The sequence below is a fragment of the Eriocheir sinensis genome, chromosome 37 (assembly GCF_024679095.1).
Source record: "Eriocheir sinensis breed Jianghai 21 chromosome 37, ASM2467909v1, whole genome shotgun sequence".
Classification (NCBI taxonomy): domain Eukaryota; kingdom Metazoa; phylum Arthropoda; class Malacostraca; order Decapoda; family Varunidae; genus Eriocheir; species Eriocheir sinensis.
Window position 1 is genome coordinate 16170326 of NC_066545.1, and position 20194 is coordinate 16190519.

General features: G+C 43.3%; 1 protein-coding gene across 50 annotated transcripts; it reads left to right on the forward strand.

The window, feature by feature from the left end:
- Positions 1 to 1900: 1900 nt before the first annotated feature.
- On the forward strand, positions 1901 to 19088 carry LOC127008405 (N-terminal kinase-like protein). Of its 50 annotated transcripts, none has more exons than XM_050880499.1 (20): positions 1928 to 2199; positions 5221 to 5364; positions 6375 to 6497; positions 6749 to 6969; positions 7465 to 7555; positions 7917 to 8098; positions 8546 to 8678; positions 9234 to 9455; positions 9992 to 10084; positions 10442 to 10635; positions 11246 to 11379; positions 11536 to 11690; positions 12818 to 12982; positions 13361 to 13492; positions 14364 to 14525; positions 14752 to 14875; positions 15265 to 16066; positions 16123 to 16174; positions 16227 to 16278; positions 16331 to 19088. In XM_050880499.1, exons 1-17 carry the CDS (start codon positions 2086 to 2088, stop codon positions 15399 to 15401), a joined length of 2526 nt encoding a protein of 841 aa, XP_050736456.1. In that variant the 5' UTR covers positions 1928 to 2085; the 3' UTR covers positions 15402 to 16066; positions 16123 to 16174; positions 16227 to 16278; positions 16331 to 19088. The 50 variants fall into 50 exon arrangements, with proteins under 50 accessions (XP_050736478.1, XP_050736456.1, XP_050736453.1 ...); XM_050880496.1 differs by having other exon boundaries at positions 16227 to 16250; positions 16303 to 19088; XM_050880503.1 differs by having other exon boundaries at positions 16227 to 16250; positions 16355 to 19088.
- Positions 19089 to 20194: the final 1106 nt, after the last annotated feature.

Genomic DNA, 20194 nt, shown 5'->3' on the forward strand with positions numbered 1-20194 from the left:
CATTGCTCTCTACCTCCCTCTCTCCCTTCCTTGCCCTCTCTCCTTTCCATAATATCCTCTCCGGCCCTCTCCCTTTCCCTTCTTCCCTCCCTTCCTCACAGCTCTCTTCCTCATTATCACAACCAGTTATTACACCCCTCCTCCTGCAGCCTCCCTCCTCTCTCCCTCTCTCATGCGCCTCTCTCCTTCTCGTCTGTGTAGCCTACCTACTTCTCTTTGCTCCGTCAAGTCTTAACTATGATAATTAATTTTCCTTTATTTCCCTTAATTAGTTTCTCTTGCAGCCTCCCTTCCTCCCTCCCTCCCCTCTCCCTTTTTCCTGTGTCTTGGTTATTGTTGTTTTCTTAATCATTTCCTTTTTTTTTCCTCTTCTTGTTCTTCTTTAGTAGATGTTCTCCTTCCTTTGTATCCTTTGACTTCGAATCGTCTCCAGCTCTCATCCAAAAATGTTTTCATGATCGAATTTATCACACGGTGTTATGGACTTGCTCAACAGGTAATGGCGTTGTCGATATATCTGAGCAGGCGGATATATGGACTCGAATCTACAAAAGTCGCTTAATTGTGGTCCCTGTCTTGCTCTGACACTGAATAGTGACTTTGAGAGGCATGTCGATGCCTTTTGTAGCAGTATATTGTGCCTTCCCATGGTCGATCATGTTCTTCCCTTGACTTTGCTTTAATTTCTATGTCCTTTTGTTGTAGTTTCCATTATAACACTTTTCTTTTCACTCCACTTTCTTCTTCTTCTTCTTCTTCTTTTTCTTTTGACCTGTACGTAACGCTTTCTATCGCTTCTTAGCTTGGTCGGATAGTTGGGAGGCGCCCTTTAGCGTAGACAAGTGCCAGCTAGGTCCTTCAAGTTGGAACAAGGAATAAGAAGCTCGATTACGAAATGCGCGCGTTAAACTCAAAAGCGTTCAATGCGTTAAGGACTTGGGTGTCAAAATCGCGTCAAACCTCAAATTCTCACAGCAATGCATCGATGCAGCAAATAAAGCGAACATAATGTTGGGCTTCATTAAAAGAAACTTTTTATTCAAGAATAAAGATGTAATACTTCCACTCTACAATAGTTTAGTCAGACCCCACTTGGAATATGCGGTACAGTTTTGGTCTCCTCACCATGCAAAGGACATTGCTAAATTAGAAGGTGTTCAACGTCGGGCAACAAAAATGATCCCTTCCTTGCGCAACAAATCTTACGAAGAAAGGCTTTCCACCCTTAACATGTTCTCTCTTGAGAAACGTCGCCTCAGAGGAAAACTGATCGAATGTTTTAAAATACTTAATGGTTTCACGAATGTAGACAGATCAACATTGTTTATGATCAATGACTGCACCAATTTTTTCTTCATCAACGTTGTAGTGCGAGAATGGAATAAGCTCCCACCGTCAGTGGTCCAGTGTGACACGATTAATTGACTCCTTTAAAAACAAGCTCGGCCGTCACTTCCTTCAACTTAATATTAACTAGAGTTGAAATGAACGTTTTGGAGCCATCTGATTAATGTAGAATCACTTAGGTTTAATAGACAGACCACCATAATATAGTCTAGACCATGGGGTCTGTGCGGTCTGTTTTTCTGTGTAAATCTATGTAAATCCTCCTCTCGGTCCTCTCTTCTTATAATTCACACTCTTTCCTCACTGTGATGCGTTGAGACCACAGTTTCCATAGATTTACCTGTTTTCCCTCTCTTTCTCCCTCCCTCATTCTCTCTCTTCCATGCCATTTCTTTCCTTTAGCCTTTTCCTTCTTTCTTTTCTCCCGTACCCTTTCTCTCTCCCTCCTTCCCTGTCTCCTATACCATTTCTTTCTTCTATCTCTTTTCCTTCTCCCGACCTCTTCCGTCTTTTAGGTCTTGGTTTGTTTTTTATAACTATGTGGCTGTGACAGAAGGCGCCGATACAAAGACACATCACCAGCGAGTCACCTGTAACACCAAGCTCAAGCTCAGGACCAAACCCGCTCAGCTGTTGACACGCACGCAACGTCTTCGTGTCAAACCGCTCGTGTCCTGCCGCCCCCCCCCGTGTCCTATCCGTGTCCTACCCGTGTCCTGCGGCCGCCACGGGGTTAAAATGTGGTCCATCTTCTCGCGGGACCCCAGCAGCAGCTTTCCCTACGAGCTGGGGGAGCCACTGGGGCCTGAGGACGGCAGGAGTATATGGAGACTGCAGAAGGGGAAGAAGAAGGTAGATATGAAGGGGCCTGAGTTTATGTCATTTTCCTTCCTTTTTCATTAGGTTAGAGAGGCTGTAGAAGGGGACGAAGAAGGTAGATATGGATGGGACAGACTTTGTAATTTTCTTTCCCTTTTCATCAGGTTAGAGAGGCTGTAGAAGGGGACGAAGAAGGTAGATATGGATGAGACAGACTTTGCAATTTTCTCTCCTTCCTCATCAGCTTAGAGAGGCTGTAGAAGGGGACGAAGAAGGTAGATATGGATGGGACGGACTTTCTAATTTTCTCTCCTTCCTCATTAGCTTAGAGAGGCTGTAGAAGGGGACGAAGAAGGTAGATATGGATGAGACAGACTTTGCAATTTTCTCTCCTTCCTCATTAGCTTAGAGAGGCTGTAGAAGGGGACGAAGAAGGTAGATATGGATGAGACAGACTTTGCAATTTTCTCTCCTTCCTCATTAGCTTAGGCTGTAGAAGGGGAAGAAGGTAGATATGGATGAGACAGACTTTGCAATTTTCTCTCCTTCCTCATTAGCTTAGGCTGTAGAAGGGGAAGAAGGTAGATATGGATGAGACAGACTTTGCAATTTTCTCTCCTTCCTCATCAGCTTAGAGAGGGTGTAGAAGGGGACGAAGAAGGTAGATATGGATGAGACAGACTTTGTAATTTTCTCTCCTTCCTCATTAGCTTAAGCTGTAGAAGGGGACGAAGAAGGTAGATATGGATGAGACAGACTTTGCAATTTTCTCTCCTTTCTCATTAGCTTAGAGAGGCTGTAGAAGGGGACGAAGAAGGTAGATATGGATGAGACGGACTTTGCAATTTTCTCTCCTTCCTCATTAGCTTAGAGAGGCTGTAGAAGGGGACGAAGAAGGTAGATATGGATGGGATGGACTTTTTAATTTTCTCTCCTTCCTCATTAGCTTAGGCTGTAGAAGGGGACGAAGAAGGTAGATATGGATGGGACGGACTTTTTAATTTTCTCTCCTTCCTCATTAGCTTAGAGAGGCTGTAGAAGGGGAAGAAGAAGGTAGATATGGATGAGACAGACTTTGCAATTTTCTCTCCTTCCTCATTAGCTTAGAGAGGCTGTAGAAGGGGACGAAGAAGGTAGATATGGATGAGACGGACTTTGCAATTTTCTCTCCTTCCTCATTAGCTTAGAGAGGCTGTAGAAGGGGAAGAAGAAGGTAGATATGGATGGGACGGACTTTTTAATTTTCTCTCCTTCCTCATTAGCTTAGAGAGGCTGTAGAAGGGGACGAAGAAGGTAGATATGGATGGGATGGACTTCGTAATTTTCTCTCCTTCCTCATTAGCTTAGGCTGTAGAAGGGGACGAAGAAGGTAGATATGGATGAGACAGACTTTGCAATTTTCTCTCCTTCCTCATCAGCTTAGAGAGGCTGTAGAAGGGGACGAAGAAGGTAGATATGGATGAGACAGACTTTGCAATTTTCTCTCCTTCCTCATTAGCTTAGAGAGGCTGTAGAAGGGGACGAAGAAGGTAGATATGGATGAGACACTTTGTAATTTTCTCTCCTTCCTCATTAGCTTAGGCTGTAGAAGGGGACGAAGAAGGTAGATATGGATGAGACAGACTTTGCAATTTTCTCTCCTTCCTCATTAGCTTAGGCTGTAGAAGGGGACGAAGAAGGTAGATATGGATGGGACGGACTTTGCAATTTTCTCTCCTTCCTCATTAGCTTAGAGAGGCTGTAGAAGGCGAAGAAGAAGGTAGATATGGATGAGACAGACTTTGCAATTTTCTCTCCTTCCTCATTAGCTTAGAGAGGCTGTAGAAGGGGACGAAGAAGGTAGATATGGATGAGACAGACTTTGTAATTTTCTCTCCTTCCTCATTAGCTTAGAGAGGCTGTAGAAGGGGAAGAAGAAGGTAGATATGGATGGGACGGACTTTGCAATTTTCTCTCCTTCCTCATTAGCTTAGAGAGGCTGTAGAAGGGGACGAAGAAGGTAGATATGGATGGGACAGACTTTGTAATTTTCTTTCCCTTTTCATCAGGTTAGAGAGGCTGTAGAAGGGGAAGAAGAAGGTAGATATGGATGGGACGAACTTTTTAATTTTCTCTCCTTCCTCATTAGCTTAGAGAGGCTGTAGAAGGGGACGAAGAAGGTAGATATGGATGAGACAGACTTTGCAATTTTCTCTCCTTCCTCATTAGCTTAGAGAGGCTGTAGAAGGGGACGAAGAAGGTAGATATGAATGGGATGGACTTTGTAATTTTATCTCCTTCCTCATTAGCTTAGAGAGGCTGTAGAAGGGGACGAAGAAGGTAGATATAGATGGGACGGACTTTTTAATTTTCTCTCCTTCCTCATTAGCTTAGAGAGGCTGTAGAAGGGGACGAAGAAGGTAGATATGGATGGGACAGACTTTGTAATTTTCTTTCCCTTTTCATCAGGTTAGAGAGGCTGTAGAAGGGGAAGAAGAAGGTAGATATGGATGAGACAGACTTTGCAATTTTCTCTCCTTCCTGATTAGCTTAGGCTGTAGAAGGGGACGAAGAAGGTAGATATAGATGAGACGGACTTTGCAATTTTCTCTCCTTCCTGATTAGCTTAGGCTGTAGAAGGGGACGAAGAAGGTAGATATGGATGAGACGGACTTTGCAATTTTCTCTCCTTCCTCATCAGCTTAGAGAAGCTGTAGAAGGGGACGAAGAAGGTAGATATGGATGGGATGGACTTCGTAATTTTCTCTCCTTCCTCATTAGCTTAGGCTGTAGAAGGGGATGAAGAAGGTAGATATGGATGAGACAGACTTTGCAATTTTCTCTCCTTCCTCATTAGCTTAGAGAGGCTGTAGAAGGGGACGAAGAAGGTAGATATGGATGAGACACTTTGTAATTTTCTCTCCTTCCTCATCAGCTTAGAGAGGCTGTAGAAGGGAAAGAAGAAGGTAGATATGGATGAGACAGACTTTGCAATTTTCTCTCCTTCTTCATTAGCTTAGGGAGGCTGTAGAAGGGGACGTGATTACAGTTTCATAAGTCACTATCCCTTTACAGCAAAATGGTGAGGAGGTGAGCATCTTCGTGTGTGGCAGTGGGAAGGAGGCGAACCCAGCACATGTTGAGGCAGCCAAGGCAGCCGTCAAGAGGCTCAAGACGCTGCGCCACCCCTGCGTCCTCACCTACATTGACAGCCTGGAGGTGAGGGAACAGCTGCACACCCTCAAGCAACCCGGTCCTTATACTCAGCCCTGATTCTCCTTATACTCAGTTCTTTTCATGATTTTTTTCTGCCCTTGAACTGCTTCCTTTGTTGTAAAAAAATACTTATACTTGGTCATTCTACTCCTTATACTCATTCCTTATACTCCTCATACTTGGACCTTATACCATTTACTCAGTTCTTGTCATGATTTTTTTTCTGCCCTTGAACTGCTTCCTTTGCTGTAAAAAAATACTCCTCATACTTAGTCCTTCTACACCTTATACTCTGTCCTTATACTCAGTGGTAGGCAGAACAGTGGCCTCATCACCTTCGCACCTCCTCTCAGAAGGTAGAAAAATTGAATGACAGCAGTTGTGAAAATAAAGTGATGTTCTTCAATGACCTGAGTAGTGATTGAATGTGAAGGGGATCCGCTCTGTATTCTGTGCTATATTATGTTTAAAACTCTCTGATAGACAAGCCATAAAAGTAGGAGATCTTTTTAATTTATTCAGTTTGTTATTTCCCAACTGAATATAAAGAGTCACTCATTATTAACATAGGAAATCTGGAGTTTAAAATAATCTAAGAATATCAACTCTTGTCCCCGAGAGAGTGACAATTAGATGGAGCTGAACACCAAGTACGTATGCAGATTAAATATTTTCTTGGGGTTTAAAGGGGCTATTACACTGGGCAAATTTTCCGTGAATCTTCAGTCAAACCACGATTTCCGCTAGCGTGGTTCTCATTTGTTTTTTTGTTATTGCTGGTGATAATGATGGTGAGTAATACCGTCGTCCTTTGGTGAAATCTACTGTAGCTTTGGAAGATCGTGGACACGCCAGAAAACCACGGAAATATGAGAACCACGCTAGCGGAAATCGTGGTTTGACTTAAGATTCACGGAAAATTTGCCCAGTGTAAGAGCCCCTTAAGAAGAGCATTGAGTGTTGAGATGCAGGTGAAGGATGGTAACACTGTCTACTTCCTTTTCTTCCTTCAGAGCGACAAGCAGGTGCAGCTGGTCACCGAGCCCGTCAGTCCCTTGCTCACCTGGCTCAGTGAAAGTGCTCTCAGCCCTGCCCAGCGATCCTCGGCCATTGCCTGGGGGCTGCTGCAGGTCACGGTATGTATGTCCCTGTGTGTGCGTGTGGCTGTCTTGGCTGGAGCCTCTTTACCTTCTCTTTTGGGCACTCTTTACTTTTGTCTATTATGGGAGCGGTGAGTAGTGCGCTTTTTTTTCTTTCTCTGCACTGTTTTTGTTGCCCTTGAGCCGTCTCCTTTGCTGTAAAAAAAAAAAAAAAAAAAAAAAATTGTGGTGTAGACGAGAGTAAGGTGTATCCAGTCATCTTGTAACCCTCTTCCCTACCCCTACAGAAGGGGCTCAGCTTCCTGAACAATGAGGGCGGGCTGACGCACCACAACGTGTGTGCCGGCAGTGTGTTCGTGACAGCAGGGGGGGAGTGGAAGCTGGGGGGCGTGGAGTACTGCTGTAGCACGGACCATGTCGCCTTCCCCTCCAAGCCACTCCCCGCCCTCGATGTGTATAACCCCCCAGAACGCTATGACCCCAGCAAACAGCACAACATGTCAAAATGGTGAGCTTTGATTTACTATTTTTTTATTCATATGTGTGTGTGTGTGTGTGTGTGTGAGTGTACCTAGCTGTCTATCTAACTGCCCTATACAGGAAATGACCTATGCGTGTGGGGTCATGTCTCTGTGTCTCAATTGGTCAAACTATGCTATACCCTTATATGGATTTGGACTGGAAGGTCTTGTCCAGGCCATTCCACAGTCCACATTATGGGCCAGTTCGACAGTCCAACACAGTCATTGTAAGCGCCCCAACCAAACTGTCTTCACAATGGTCCGTTATTTCTACTCAATACCAGGTACTAATGAACTTTCCTGTATAGTTTCGTAAAATTTCCTCCTTTTTATAGCAACGCCAAACACTATACAAGGAATTTTCGTTGTATTTTTTGTTTGGTTGGGGAGCTTACAAACTTTCTGTATTTGACAGTAAAAGTGACCCTATGTCCAACTAACAGCAAGAGCAGCCTTATCTAAGCATCTCCTCGCTGGTACAGGGCAGCAGACATGTGGGGGCTGGGCTGCCTGGTGTGGGAGACCTTCAGCGGCCCCCTCGACCAGTCCGCCTCACTCAGGAACACTGCAAAGGTTAGTGGGACTCTTTTGGCTATCTTTGGTGCATACTGTCTCAGTCTTGCCATTAGTATTTCAGGAACACTTCAAAAGGTTAACCTGTCCACTGCGATTGGCATGGATTTGGCTTTCACCGGTAGCCTGGTAACATATACATAGTCCCAGGTCTTTCTCTGCCTTTGCCATGGATAGTGGAGTGTTTCCCTTGTGGTATTGGTATGCTGGATATCCCCTCCCAAGGTGCAGGACTGTACATTTTTCTTCATTGAATTGTAGCAGCCACTTTTTGCTCCATTCCTGTAGCTTGGTGATGTCTTCTTGTAGGAAATCTGCAGCCATGGGGTTAACTTCTTTTCTCTTCTTTTCCCATCCACAGATCCCCAAATCCCTGGTGCCCACATACACCCGGTTGGTGGGCGCCTCTCCCGGCTCACGCCCCAACCCGCGGGAGGTGCTGTCCACCCTACGCCAGCCCGGGCAGTTCTTCCACAATGACCTGGTGGAGACACTCACCTTCCTGGATGAGATACAGATAAAGGATTCCAATGAGAGACACAGGTGAGGGGATTCTACACACACACACACACACACACACACACACACACTCTTAAATTCCCTCACCGTTAATACCTCTGCAGATAATAAGGTTGAAATTTTCTCCCACATTTTGAGATCAGTCGAGCAAGAGTGAAAAGGCTGATGAAAAGTATAAATGGCCTCAGCACTACACTTGTTGAGCACAGTTATGTTGTGTGGCCTTGTTGGTTCATTTGTCACAGTTGCTCTTCTTCTTTTTCTTCTTCTTCTTCTTCTTCCATGTGCTTTTCCTGTTCTCTTTTTTTCTTTTACTTCTCCTCTTTTCGTTCTCGTTCTAGTTCACTTCTGTCCATCTTTCCTTCCTCCTCTTCCTCCTTCTCTAACTCCTCTTCATTCTCCTCCTTGTTCTTGTTTTTGTTCTTATCATTATTCTTATTCTTATTCTCATTATTATTTCTTTTATTCCAGGTTCTTCTCACAGCTGGCGGGGCGTCTGGACAGCATCCCGCAGTGTGTGGCTGTGAACAAGGTCTTGCCGGCTCTGCTTTCTGCTCACGAGTTCTCCAACGCTGGCTCCGCTGTGCTCGCCCCTCTATTCAAGGTGCTTACAGAGGCTGGGGTTGGGTGAGAGAGAGAGAGAGAGAGAGAGAGAGAGAGAGAGAGAGAGAGAGAGAGAGAGAGAGAGAGAGAGAGAGAGAGAGAGAGAGAGAGCACTGTTTCTTCCTCTCTATCTCTTTCCACTTATATTAATTCCACAATATGAGTTTTCCTTTCCCTAAACCTTTTTCATCGCATATCACAACTGACCTCTCCCTTAGCATTATCATCCTCAGTTTCCCTCTATCTTTCCTTTCCCTTCCCTTCCCTTTACTTTCCCTTCCTTTTGCTTCACTTCCCTTGCCTTCCTTTTCCTTCCCTTCCATTTCCTTCCCTTCCTAATGTAACATCCCTTCTCCCTTAACAAGAAAACTCACTCCCTTCCCTTTCCTTCCCTTTGAAACCTTGCCTTCCCTTCCCTTTCCTTCCCTTTGAAACCTTGCCTTCCCTTCCCTTCCCTTCCCTTCCCTTCCTAATGTAACATCCCTTCTCCCTTAACAAGAAAACTCACTCCCTTCAACAGCCACAGACATACTCACTCCTTCTTCCCCTCCCTCAGATCGGGCAGCTGCTGGGGGAGGCTGAGTACCAGCAGCAGATCGTCCCGTGTGTGGTGCGGCTGTTCTCCTCCAGCGACAGAGCCACCCGACTGCGCCTTCTCCAACAAGCCGGAGATCTGGCACCGCACATTGACCCCGCCACCCTCAATTCTCAGGTCTTCCCTCACCTCGCCTCAGGGTTCCTCGACACCAACCCCACCATCAGGGAAAACACGGTGAAGGTATGAGAAGGGAGGTCTTGAAGGTTTTGCTATAAGAGGTAGGGTTTAGGGTGCATATGAGGGGGTTCGGTGGGTAGTAGGGTAGGGTGGGTAGAAGTGAGGAGGTCTTGGTGATTCCTGCGCTGTGGTGTGGTAGAGTCTAGGGGGCATGGAGTTACTTGTCGAGAGGTCTAGGCAAAGGCTAAGCTATGACAGAGTGTGGTAGAGAAGAGGGTGCATAGAGTGGGTTAGGTTGTAAGTGGATAGTCGTTCGATCCTCTTGTGTGAATACTGAAAGGAAATAGTCGTTCAACAATGTGCTCATATTTTCGTAATTTTCCACTAGCTCGCCTGTGTTTGTTTTCAGCGCTCCAATTGTCTCCCTTGTTTTTGTTCTATACATGTGAAAGAAGCCCTTAGGATTACTTTTTGCCTCATTTGCTACTTTAATCTCGTAGTTCCTTTTTGCTACCCTGGTGTTTTTCTTCACTAGTATTGGAATTATTATTATCCAAATATAAGGACGTTCACTGATTTACTTACTGTGTGTGTTTCAGTCCATCCGTTTTTTCGGGCCGAAGCTCAACTACCAGAACCTTAACGTGGAGGTGCTCAAACACTTCGCTCGGCTGCAGGCCAAGGACGAGCAGGTGAGTGTGACAGCGGTAATGGTAACACTGAAAATAATAAGGTCGGTATTTTAAGACATTTTCGCTTCTCACATCAGCTGTTTCTATAGGTCAAAGAGCGGGTCAGTCGGGTTCTAATGAGTGTTTCTTCAGGTTCATGGTACAGAGGAAGAGTCATACTACCATCAGGGTCATAAAACTACTTCTGGAAATGCCCACAACTCCCGCAAAAGCCTTGTCAAATAGGTGTTCTTGGGCGGCGAAATGTCTTATGATATGACCCTAAATGTTTTCCTTGTAAACTGAGTGATTACCGTACATGCACCAACACAGCCTACACCCACCCCTTACACTGCCCTTCCCGCCTCTTCCTCACAGGGTGGAATCCGCACCAACACCACGGTCTGCCTGGGAAAGGTGGCCAGCTACCTCCACCCCGATGTCCGACAGAAGTGCCTAGTGTCCGCCTTCCTCAGAGCCACCCGCGACCCCTTCCCTCCTGCGCGGATAGCCGGTGTGCTCGCCCTGGCCGCCACACAGCAGTTTTACGCCCTCCAGGATGTGGCTAATAAGTGAGTGGGGTGGTTTATCACAGTAGAAATTGTCTTCTCTTTGTAGCTGGTCCTTAAATCTATCCCTTTTAAAATACTTCTCAGCTCTCCCTGCCTCCCTTTCCTTCCTTTCTTCATTGCCATTCTCATTCCCTTTCCTTTTAGTATCCTAACAGCATAATCATTTTCGCTTTGTTTCTCGTAGCTGGTTCTTAAATCTCTCCCTTTTATAGTCCTTCTCAGCCCTCATTGCCTCCCATTCCTTCTCATTCACTCAAGACTTCTCTCACTCCCTTCTTCTCTAGTATCCTGAACAACATAATCCTTTTCTCTTCTCTCATTGCTGTTCCTCAAATCTATCACTTTTAATAATGCGTCCATGTCCCCTTCCTTCCTTAGTCCTCCTTGTCACTCCTTCTCATTCACTCAAGGCCACTCTCACTCCCTTCCCCCTTAGATCCTGAACAACATACCGTAATCCTTTCCCCTCCTCTCATTGCTTTTTCTCAAATGTACTCCTTTTTAATAATTCCTGCTCCTTGCCTCCATGTCACCTTCCTTTCTTTGTCCTCCTTGCCTCCTCTTCACTTTCCTTCTCATTCACTCAAGCCTACTCTCCCTTCCCCTCCAGGATCCTGCCCAGTCTGTGTGTGCTGACGCTTGACCCCGAGAAGAATGTGCGGGATGCTGTCTTCAAGGTGCTCAAGGGGTTCCTCAGCAAGGTGGAGAAGGTGTCCGAAGATCCGTCACTCAAGGAACAGATGGGTGAGGAGACGCTGGATGTGTGAGGGATGATACAGGGTGGATGAGAAGGGATAGGTGATATGCATTGATAGTATGTGTACAGGGTCAGTATTTTTCTTTTCCTCCTTCTCCTCCTCCCATCCTCCTCCTCATCCTCATCCTCCTTACCCCCCCCAGAGGCTGAGGTGCGGCAGGCCAGCTCCAGCAGTCAACCATCCTCCTGGGCGGGCTGGGCAGTGGGTGCTATAACTTCAAAGTTCTACAAGGGCGGCCCCACCACCTCCGGCAACCCCTCGGCTCCCTCCACGCCCACACCAACGGGCTCCAATAAGGTACAGAGGGAAGATACTTGCTATAAGTTAATTTACATTACATTAAGTTTAGGGTATCTTCAAACACTTGGTAGCCAGCACCTTATGGTATAAATGAACAAAGAATGACCTCACTTTGTTGTATAGAAAGTCTCATTGGTAAGGAATAACCTATCAAACAAAACAAACACAATAGGTCTTGACTCAGAAAATTCATACACACTTCCTTAACAATGAGACTTTCTATACAACAAAGTGAGGTCATTCTTTGTTGATTTATACCATAAGGTGCTGGCTATCATGTGTTTGAAGATACCCTAAACTTAACCTAACATAACCTATCAAAACCAAAACAGTTACTATAGGTCTTGACTCAGAAAATTCATATATGCTTCCTTGCTAATGAGACTTTCTATACAACAAAGTGAGGTCATTCTTGGTTGATTTATACCATGAGGTGCTGGCTATCATGTGTTTGAAGATACCCTAAACTTAACCTAACATAACCTATCAAAACCAAAACAGTTACTATAGGTCTTGACTCAGAAAATTCATATATGCTTCCTTGCTAATGAGACTTTCTATACAACAAAGTGAGGTCATTCTTGGTTGATTTATACCATAAGGTGCTGAAGATACCCTAAACTTAACCTAACTGAACCTATCAAAACCAAAACAGTTACTATAGGTCTTGACTCAGAAAATTCATATATGCTTCCTTGCTAATGAGACTTTCTATACAACAAAGTGAGGTCATTCTTGGTTGATTTATACCATAAGGTGCTGGCTATCATGTGTTTGAAGATACCCTAAACTTAACCTAACATAACCTATCAAAACCAAAACAAACACTATAGGTCTTGACTCAGAAAATTCATATATGCTTCCTTGCTAATGAGACTTTCTATACAACAAAGTGAGGTCATTCTTTGTTGATTTATACCATAAGGTGCTGGCTATCATGTGTTTGAAGATACCCTAAACTTAACCTAACATAACCTAACAAAACCAAAGCATTCTTTTTCTCATTATTATTTCTTTTCCCCTTGAGCTGCTTCCTCTACCATAAAAAGTTAAAAAGAAAAGATTAAAGTATAGTGAAGCTTTTATAATCTTGTCAACACTTAACCTCTCATCTCCCTCCCCAGAACCCTCCCTCCTCCCCGACCCCCTCCTCCGGCAGCCACACCCCCTCCACCGTCACCTCCAGTATGGCCCCCACCCCCTCCCCAGACCTGGCGGGGAGGGGGGCGGCTGAGGAGGAGGAAGAGGAGGTTGAGGACAGCTGGGACACAACAGAATGGGGCTCCCTGGTGAGTTGATGTTGATGTTTGTTGTTGTTTTGTTGAGGTGTGAGTGGTAGCTGTGAGTGTGTGTGTGTGTGTGTGTGTTAAGTTTAACCAATTGATTTACATAGATATTACTAGATTTGCATAGATATTTAGACCCTAGAAGACCCAGAGATAGGACCTTATGAGCATAGTGAATTTCCCACATATTAAAACTAGTTAAACACTAAATACACCCACACCCCCAAGAAAAAGACAAGAAACGGGGGAGACAAGAAACAATAAGCATGAACCAATAACAAAGCAAAATAAAAGGAAAAAGAAATATGAATAACGTTGAAAAGCCAAATAAAAGAAAGAAAACAAGAACTGTGTCGCTCAAATAACCTTCTTTTATTTCAGGAGGAGTGTGAGGAGACCGAGGGCAGTGGGGGAGACCTAGCAGTAGGGGGGGAGGCTGGCGGGGGGGGCTGGGAGGACGCTGAGGACTGGATTGGCCTTGGCGGTGGCTTCGGCAGCACCACAAGCAACCAGGTGAGTGTGACGGGAGAAATGGCGACAATTTTTTTTACGGCATAGAAAACGGCTGAAGGACAATAAATAAACAAGCAAAAAAATAAAGAACCCATTATCCCAGAACACAGGAAAGATGGATACCTAGGAGAAGGGAGGATTTATTTTTTATTTTTTTATTTTTTTATTTTTTTTTGCAGTACATGGGAAGTGCATAGGAGAAGGGAGGACCAAACTGTGGGATGGCTCTTTTATTGTACTCTTTTATGCCGTTGAGCTGCTTCCATTACTGTAAAAAAGAAACGTATATCTTCTTTGTTTGCAGTCCATCTTCCATTCGTGGGGGCGGACTTGTGATGAGCCTCCTCCATCTTGCTCGATCTAGTGCTAATCCTTCCTCTATTTCCAACACTTCCAAGTCTTGTATATGGGTATAGATGTAGTTTACGGCTGATAAAACTCCTTCCCTTCTTGTATATGGGTATAGATATATAGTTTACGGCTGATAAAACTCCTTCCTTCTTGTATATGGGTATAGATATGTAGTTTACAGCTGATAAAACTCCTTCCTTCTTGTATATGGGTATAGATATGTAGTTTACAGCTGATAAAACTCCTTCCTTCTTGTATATGGGTATAGATATGTAGTTTACAGCTGATAAAACTCCTTCCTTCTTGTATATGGGTATAGATATGTAGTTTACAGCTGATAAAACTCCTTCCTTCTTGTATATGGGTACAGATATGTAGTTTACGGCTGATAAAACTCCTTTCCTCCTTGTATATGGGTACAGATATGTAGTTTACAGCTGATAAAACTCCTTTCCTCCTTGTATATGGGTATAGATATGTAGTTTACGGCTGATAAAACTCCTTTCCTTCTCTTCACCAGCAGCATCAACTAGGAGGAGGTGGAGGAGGAGGACTAGGGAGCCTGGATTCAGCCTTCTCGTCCCTCTCCACGTCCACCTCTGTCAAACCTTCCAACCCTCCGAGACAACCCCAACAGCTGTCACTGGATGATGCAAACAGCTTCTTCAACTCCCTCACTCCGGTAAGTACAGGGAGAAGGAGAGACAAGATAATGATGATAATGATAATGATTGACTAACACTTCCTCTATTACTATTACTCTTATTATTATTTTTATTACCTATTATTACTCCTTAAACCTTATTACTTACCTCCTTTTTGTTGCCCTTGACCCGTGTACTCTGATGTAAAAAAAAAAAAAAAAAAAAAAAAACTTACTAATTGTCCGTCAACTTCCTTGCCCACAGAGTTCCGGCAGCAAGGTGGGCGCCTCTCGTCTTGGCCCTGCTGCTGCTCCCCCCTCAGCCAAGCCCTCGTCTAACCTCGGAGGATGGGACGAGTGGGGTCAGGAAGGTGCCATGCTAGCCCAAGGTCAGTTCGGGGGTCGTCTTCTATTACTTCTTTTTTATTTTCATTTATTTTTCTGCCTTTTCTCCTTCTCTTCTTTCCTTCGTTCAGTCAATTTTCTTTTTTTGTCATTTCTTTCAACTTTCTTTTTCTATTTCTTCTTTTGTACTTTCATTTATTTTTCTGCCTTTTCTCCTTCTCTTCTTTCCTTTCTGCCGGTTTTCTTTCCTTTGTTATTTTTTCCTTCATTTTTTCGTTCAGTCAAGTTTCTTATTTTTTTGGTCTTGTTTCTCTCAACTTTTTAATGTCCTTACAGACACACACACACACACACACACACACACACACACACACACACACACACACCATTGAACTTTCCTACCCTGACCCTCTCTCTCCCTCTTCCCCCACAGGTCCCAGCAGCAGCAGCGGTAAGGGGGATGAGGCAAGGCAGCAGAGGGAGGAGAGGAGACAGCAGCGACAGAGGGAGATCGAGGCAAAGAGAGCGGCACGTGCTGGCCCCATGAAGCTGGGTGCCAAGCGGATATAAGCTAAGAGTAGGCACTAGGGAGCAAGGAGGGTCAGGAAGGCAGGGAATTGTACATGTTAAAAGGTTGGAAGGGTTAGCAAGGAGAAACTAAATGCGGAGGATCAGGGAGGCAGGGAATTTACATGTTAAAAGTCTGGAAGGGTTAGCATGGAGGAATTTATGTGGAGAATGAGGTGTGAACTAACATGGAGAGGGAGGTGTGAATGATTAGGTATGGATGGAAGGGGTGCAAAAGAAGGGATAGAGAAGGTGGGGAATGGTTGGATGAGTCTCTTAAGAATAGGGAAGGGAAAAGGAGGAGGTATGGAAGATAAAGAAAGGAAAGAAAAGGAGGAAAAAGATATAGAGTAGATAGGAGAAGATTGGGAGGGCCTATTAAGAACATGGAACAGAAAGAAGGAAAGAAACCAACAGTAAACAGAGTAGAGGAAGCATGGAAGAGAAAGAAAGGGAAGGAAAGAAAGGGATAAGGAGGGGAAAGGTATACAGTAGATAGGAGAAGGCAGCTGGAAGGTACATGAAAGAACACAGAAAGAAAAAAAAGACATGGTGGACTGGGACGGAGTGAAGTCATAGGAAAAGAAGGTGAGGTTATAGGGAGAGGAAATGCAAGGTAGAAAGGCAATAGGAAGAGAAGGTGAGGTTTGAGGGAGAGGAAATACAAGGTAGAAAAGCATTAGGAAGAGAAAGAAGGTGAGGTTTTAGGGAGAGGAAATACAAGGTAGAAAGGCAATAGGAAGAGAAGGTGAGGTTTGAGGGAGAGGAAATACAAGGTAGAAAAGCATTAGGAAGAGAAGGTGAGGTTTTAGGGAGAGGAAATACAAGGTAGAAAAGAAATAGGAAGAGAAGGTGAGGTTTGAGGGAGAGGAAATACAAGGTAGAAAAGCATTAGGAAGAGAAGGTGAGGTTTTAGGGAGAGGAAATACAAGGTAGAAAAGCAATAGGAAGAGAAGATGGGGTTTGAGGGAGAGCAAAGAGGAGATAGAAAATGGAATACCCAAAGATAAGGGATTTTAGGGGAGACCATATGATATTAACCGAGACAAAAAGAAACATAAATAAAGCAGTTATACCCTAGAAAAGAAACGACAGCTACATAGAAACATAATATTAGAAAATGCATAGAAAATAATTACATTCAGGATTATTAAAAAAGGAGACATTGATTTACGTATAACCGATCAAAGCCAAAAAAGTTAACTAAATAGAAAATGGAAGGTAGAGTGATCGAAATAGTTGAGTTATTCCAAAAAATACTTCGTTGTTGTTTATTTAGTGATCCGTGTGTTTGTTTGTGTGTGTGTGTGCATATGTGTGTGTTTGTGTTGTCGCCGCTTACGTTTAGGAGTTTTTCAAGCATGCGAAGGAGTTTTATTTAGATTTTGTTCGGAAGGAAGATTGAAGTTTTGAGAGGAGATGTTAAGTGAGGAGTGACTGGCCTGTTTTTTTTTTTTTATTATTTTTTGTTTATATATATGCAGTGCTTCCTCTTGCATAATTTTGACATTGTTTTTCTTCTTTATTTGATTCTCTTTTTTCCTTCTATTTCCTCTACTTATTTTCTTGTTCTCCTTTTCTTCTTGTTCTTCCTTTTTCTTCTTCATCTCCATCTTCGTCTTCCTTCCTTTTTTCAGTCTTCTTTTCGTCTCTTTCCTCTTCTTCCTCTTTCTCATAATCATCATCATCATCATTATTATTGTTGTCTGTTGTCAAGAATTCATGACTTTGTATCTTTTGCACTTTTCATAACATTGTTCGCCCTATTTTTTAAACCCACTTGCATTTATAGAAGTAATTTATTTCTCACTGTGTATTATGGAGTTTGCTCGGCTTAACATTCTCCTCTTGCTAAACTCAATGAACCAAAGACAGCAGACTCCTACCACTTACATACTCCTGAAGCCCGCATTCTTAAACACATCGACGCCTCAGAACGCCTATTTGAAAAGCCGCTTGTGGAAGTTGTTGGGATTTTCATGGACTGCTTTGTGATGCCAGTGATAGGTTTCCATGACTTCTGTACCATGATCAGGAGAGGACACCTAAGAAAACCTGGTTAATCCTTTCTTGAGCCTTGGAAAATAGTCGTAGATAGCCTGATACGTTTAGGAATAGGGATCCTGAGCCTTAGTTTAGCGTTTTTTTTGTTTCTTCGCTTGCTCAGCTTAACATTCTCCTCTTGCTAAACTTAATGAACCAAAGACAGCAGACTCCTACCACTAACATTCTCCTGAAGCCCGCATTCTTAAACACATCAACGCCTCAGAACGCCTGTTTGAAAAGGAGCTTGTAGAAGTTGCCTTAGTATAGCAAGCTGTTTGTTTTTCTTCTTTTTTTTATATATGCCCTTTAGTTGTTTCTGTTACTATAAAAGAAAAAAAGAGGTACATTGTTTTCTGTGCTGCCTTAGGATATATATTGATAATTCTCCACAGCCTTAGTATAGCGAGCCTTTTGTTTGATTTTTTGTCCTTTTTTATACTATTCTGTTTATCTTTTGCCCTTGAGATGCTTCCGTTACTGCAAAACGAAAGAGAAGCACGTATTTTCTGCTCCTCGTATGAATATATATTGTTAATTCTCCAGAGCCTTAGTACAGCGAGCCTTTTTTTTGTCTTCGTTCTATATTATTTATTTTTTGCCATTGAGATGCTTCCGTTACTGCACAAGAAAAGAAAAGCACGTTATTTTCTGCTCTCTGTCAGGATATATATTAGTAATTCCCCACAACCTTAATATAGCGAGCCTTTTGTTTGATTTTTTGTCCTTTTTCAATCTGTTCTATTTATTTTTTGCCGTTGAGATGCTTCCGTTACTGAAAAAAAAAAGAGAAGCATGTTATTTTCTGCTCTCTGTCAGGATATATATTAGTAATTCCCAACAGCCTTAATATAGCGAGCCTTTTGTTTGATTTTTTGTCCTTTTTCATTCTGTTCTATTTATTTTTTGCCGTTGAGATGCTTCCGTTACTGAAAAAAAAAAGAGAAGCATGTTATTTTCTGCGCTTCGTCAGGATATATGTTGATGATTCCCCACAGCCTTAGTATAGCAAGCTTTCTGTTTTTCTATTTTATTATTTTTTTCCCTTGAGCTGTTTCCGCTACCGTAGAAAAGAGGGAGGGTACGTACGTTGTTTTACGCTCTTCGTCAGGATATATATAAACAACGCTGATTACTATTGCATGTGAAAGAAACACCACACGCCTTGACTCGGCAGAATAACTTAACCGCAACGCTGCTGGCCGGCAAACACGAGTCCAGCATGCGATGAAGCCGTGGTGAATTACGCGTTTTGCAATAAGGACAATCTGATATCAATAATTTTCAGTATTTGAGGATGAAAAGCAATATTAGGTTCCTAGATATTGGTGCAGTGTGTGTGTGTTTGTGTGTGTGTGTGTGTGTGTGACGACTGTACTTATATTATTATTTTATTTTGATTGGAAGAGGTGGGGTGACTTAATTCATTCATACTGACATATATTAAAATGAGCCTAAGAGAGTCTGTCTGTGATGCAGGAATAGTGAAGGAGAGCTTAAGAGTGTGTGTGTATTTGTGTGTGTGTGTGTGTGTGTGTGTGTGTCGAGTTTACATAATATATATAGTTTATGCATTCTAAGGATGAAGCCATTTTGTACATTGTGTATATTCATTATATTTTATATCTAATAAAGAAAAGCACGTAATACATTGTACTATTGTAATTTACCATTAATGTTAAGGTTAATACGGTGTCTACGTGCGTGTCAGTGACGTTAGGGACATGGAAAGTGAGGATACGAGAGGGTCTTTGATAGGCCTGCAACATCTCGTCACCCACATAGGCCTATACTTAACCGGGAGTGGCTTCACGCCCGTTTTGGATCTCTCCCTGCCTCCTCCTTGAACCTGCTGTCCCTGGCGGCGCAGTAGGCCTCGGTTATTTACATATTTCCTCTAGAAAATAAATTAGAAAGTAAAATATTGAGATAAATACGAGACAATCTGTGCCTGTGTCCAGATTCTTGTACTCAACATACCCTATTTACCGATTTCTGACCTCAAACTGCCTCATTCACACCGATAACACAATTCCTTTATAGTTATTGATAAGATCTTTAATTACCGGTGTCTCTGGCAATAGTTATGCGTCAGTAACCGGAAAATACGATGTTCTGAGTACTGTAATCCAGAAACGCTTGTCATGAGTCACTTCGCACAGTTGCCAGGTTATTGTACTCAGAGCCGCGTATTTAACGGTTTCTGGCCCATAACTGTTGCCAAGAAGCACCAATAATTAACCATTCAAATGAAAACCATATATGAAGGCAGTTATTTGGGTGATGAAAGCAGTTTTGGGGTCGGAAATCGGCAAACATAAGAGGCAGAGTACGACAATCTGGCAACGTTGGACTCGTGAGTCACTTGTCTCGGAGCTTCACTTGAGCCTCGACTCCGCCGCAGAGGATATGGACGCTGCTCACCGCTTCTTCATATTTTCCGTCTGTGCCGTGCCTGAGGTGAGTTATAAATGTGCTGCAGTATACATAAAGGTAGTTAAGGGTGTGAAGTAACGTGTGGAGGGGCGAGAGGGAGGCTGGAGGAGGGAGAATTGCGTATTACCAAAAGACATCAGTCACTAACCATTTTAACGGTGTATTCAAATTAATCTAGTTATCGGGGTGGAGGAGGCAGTTTTTGGGTCGGAAATCCAGTTTCTGACCTGTAACTATTACCAAAAGACATGAGTCACTAACCATTTAAACGATGTATACAAATTAATCTAGTTATCGGGGTGGAGGAGGCAGTTTTT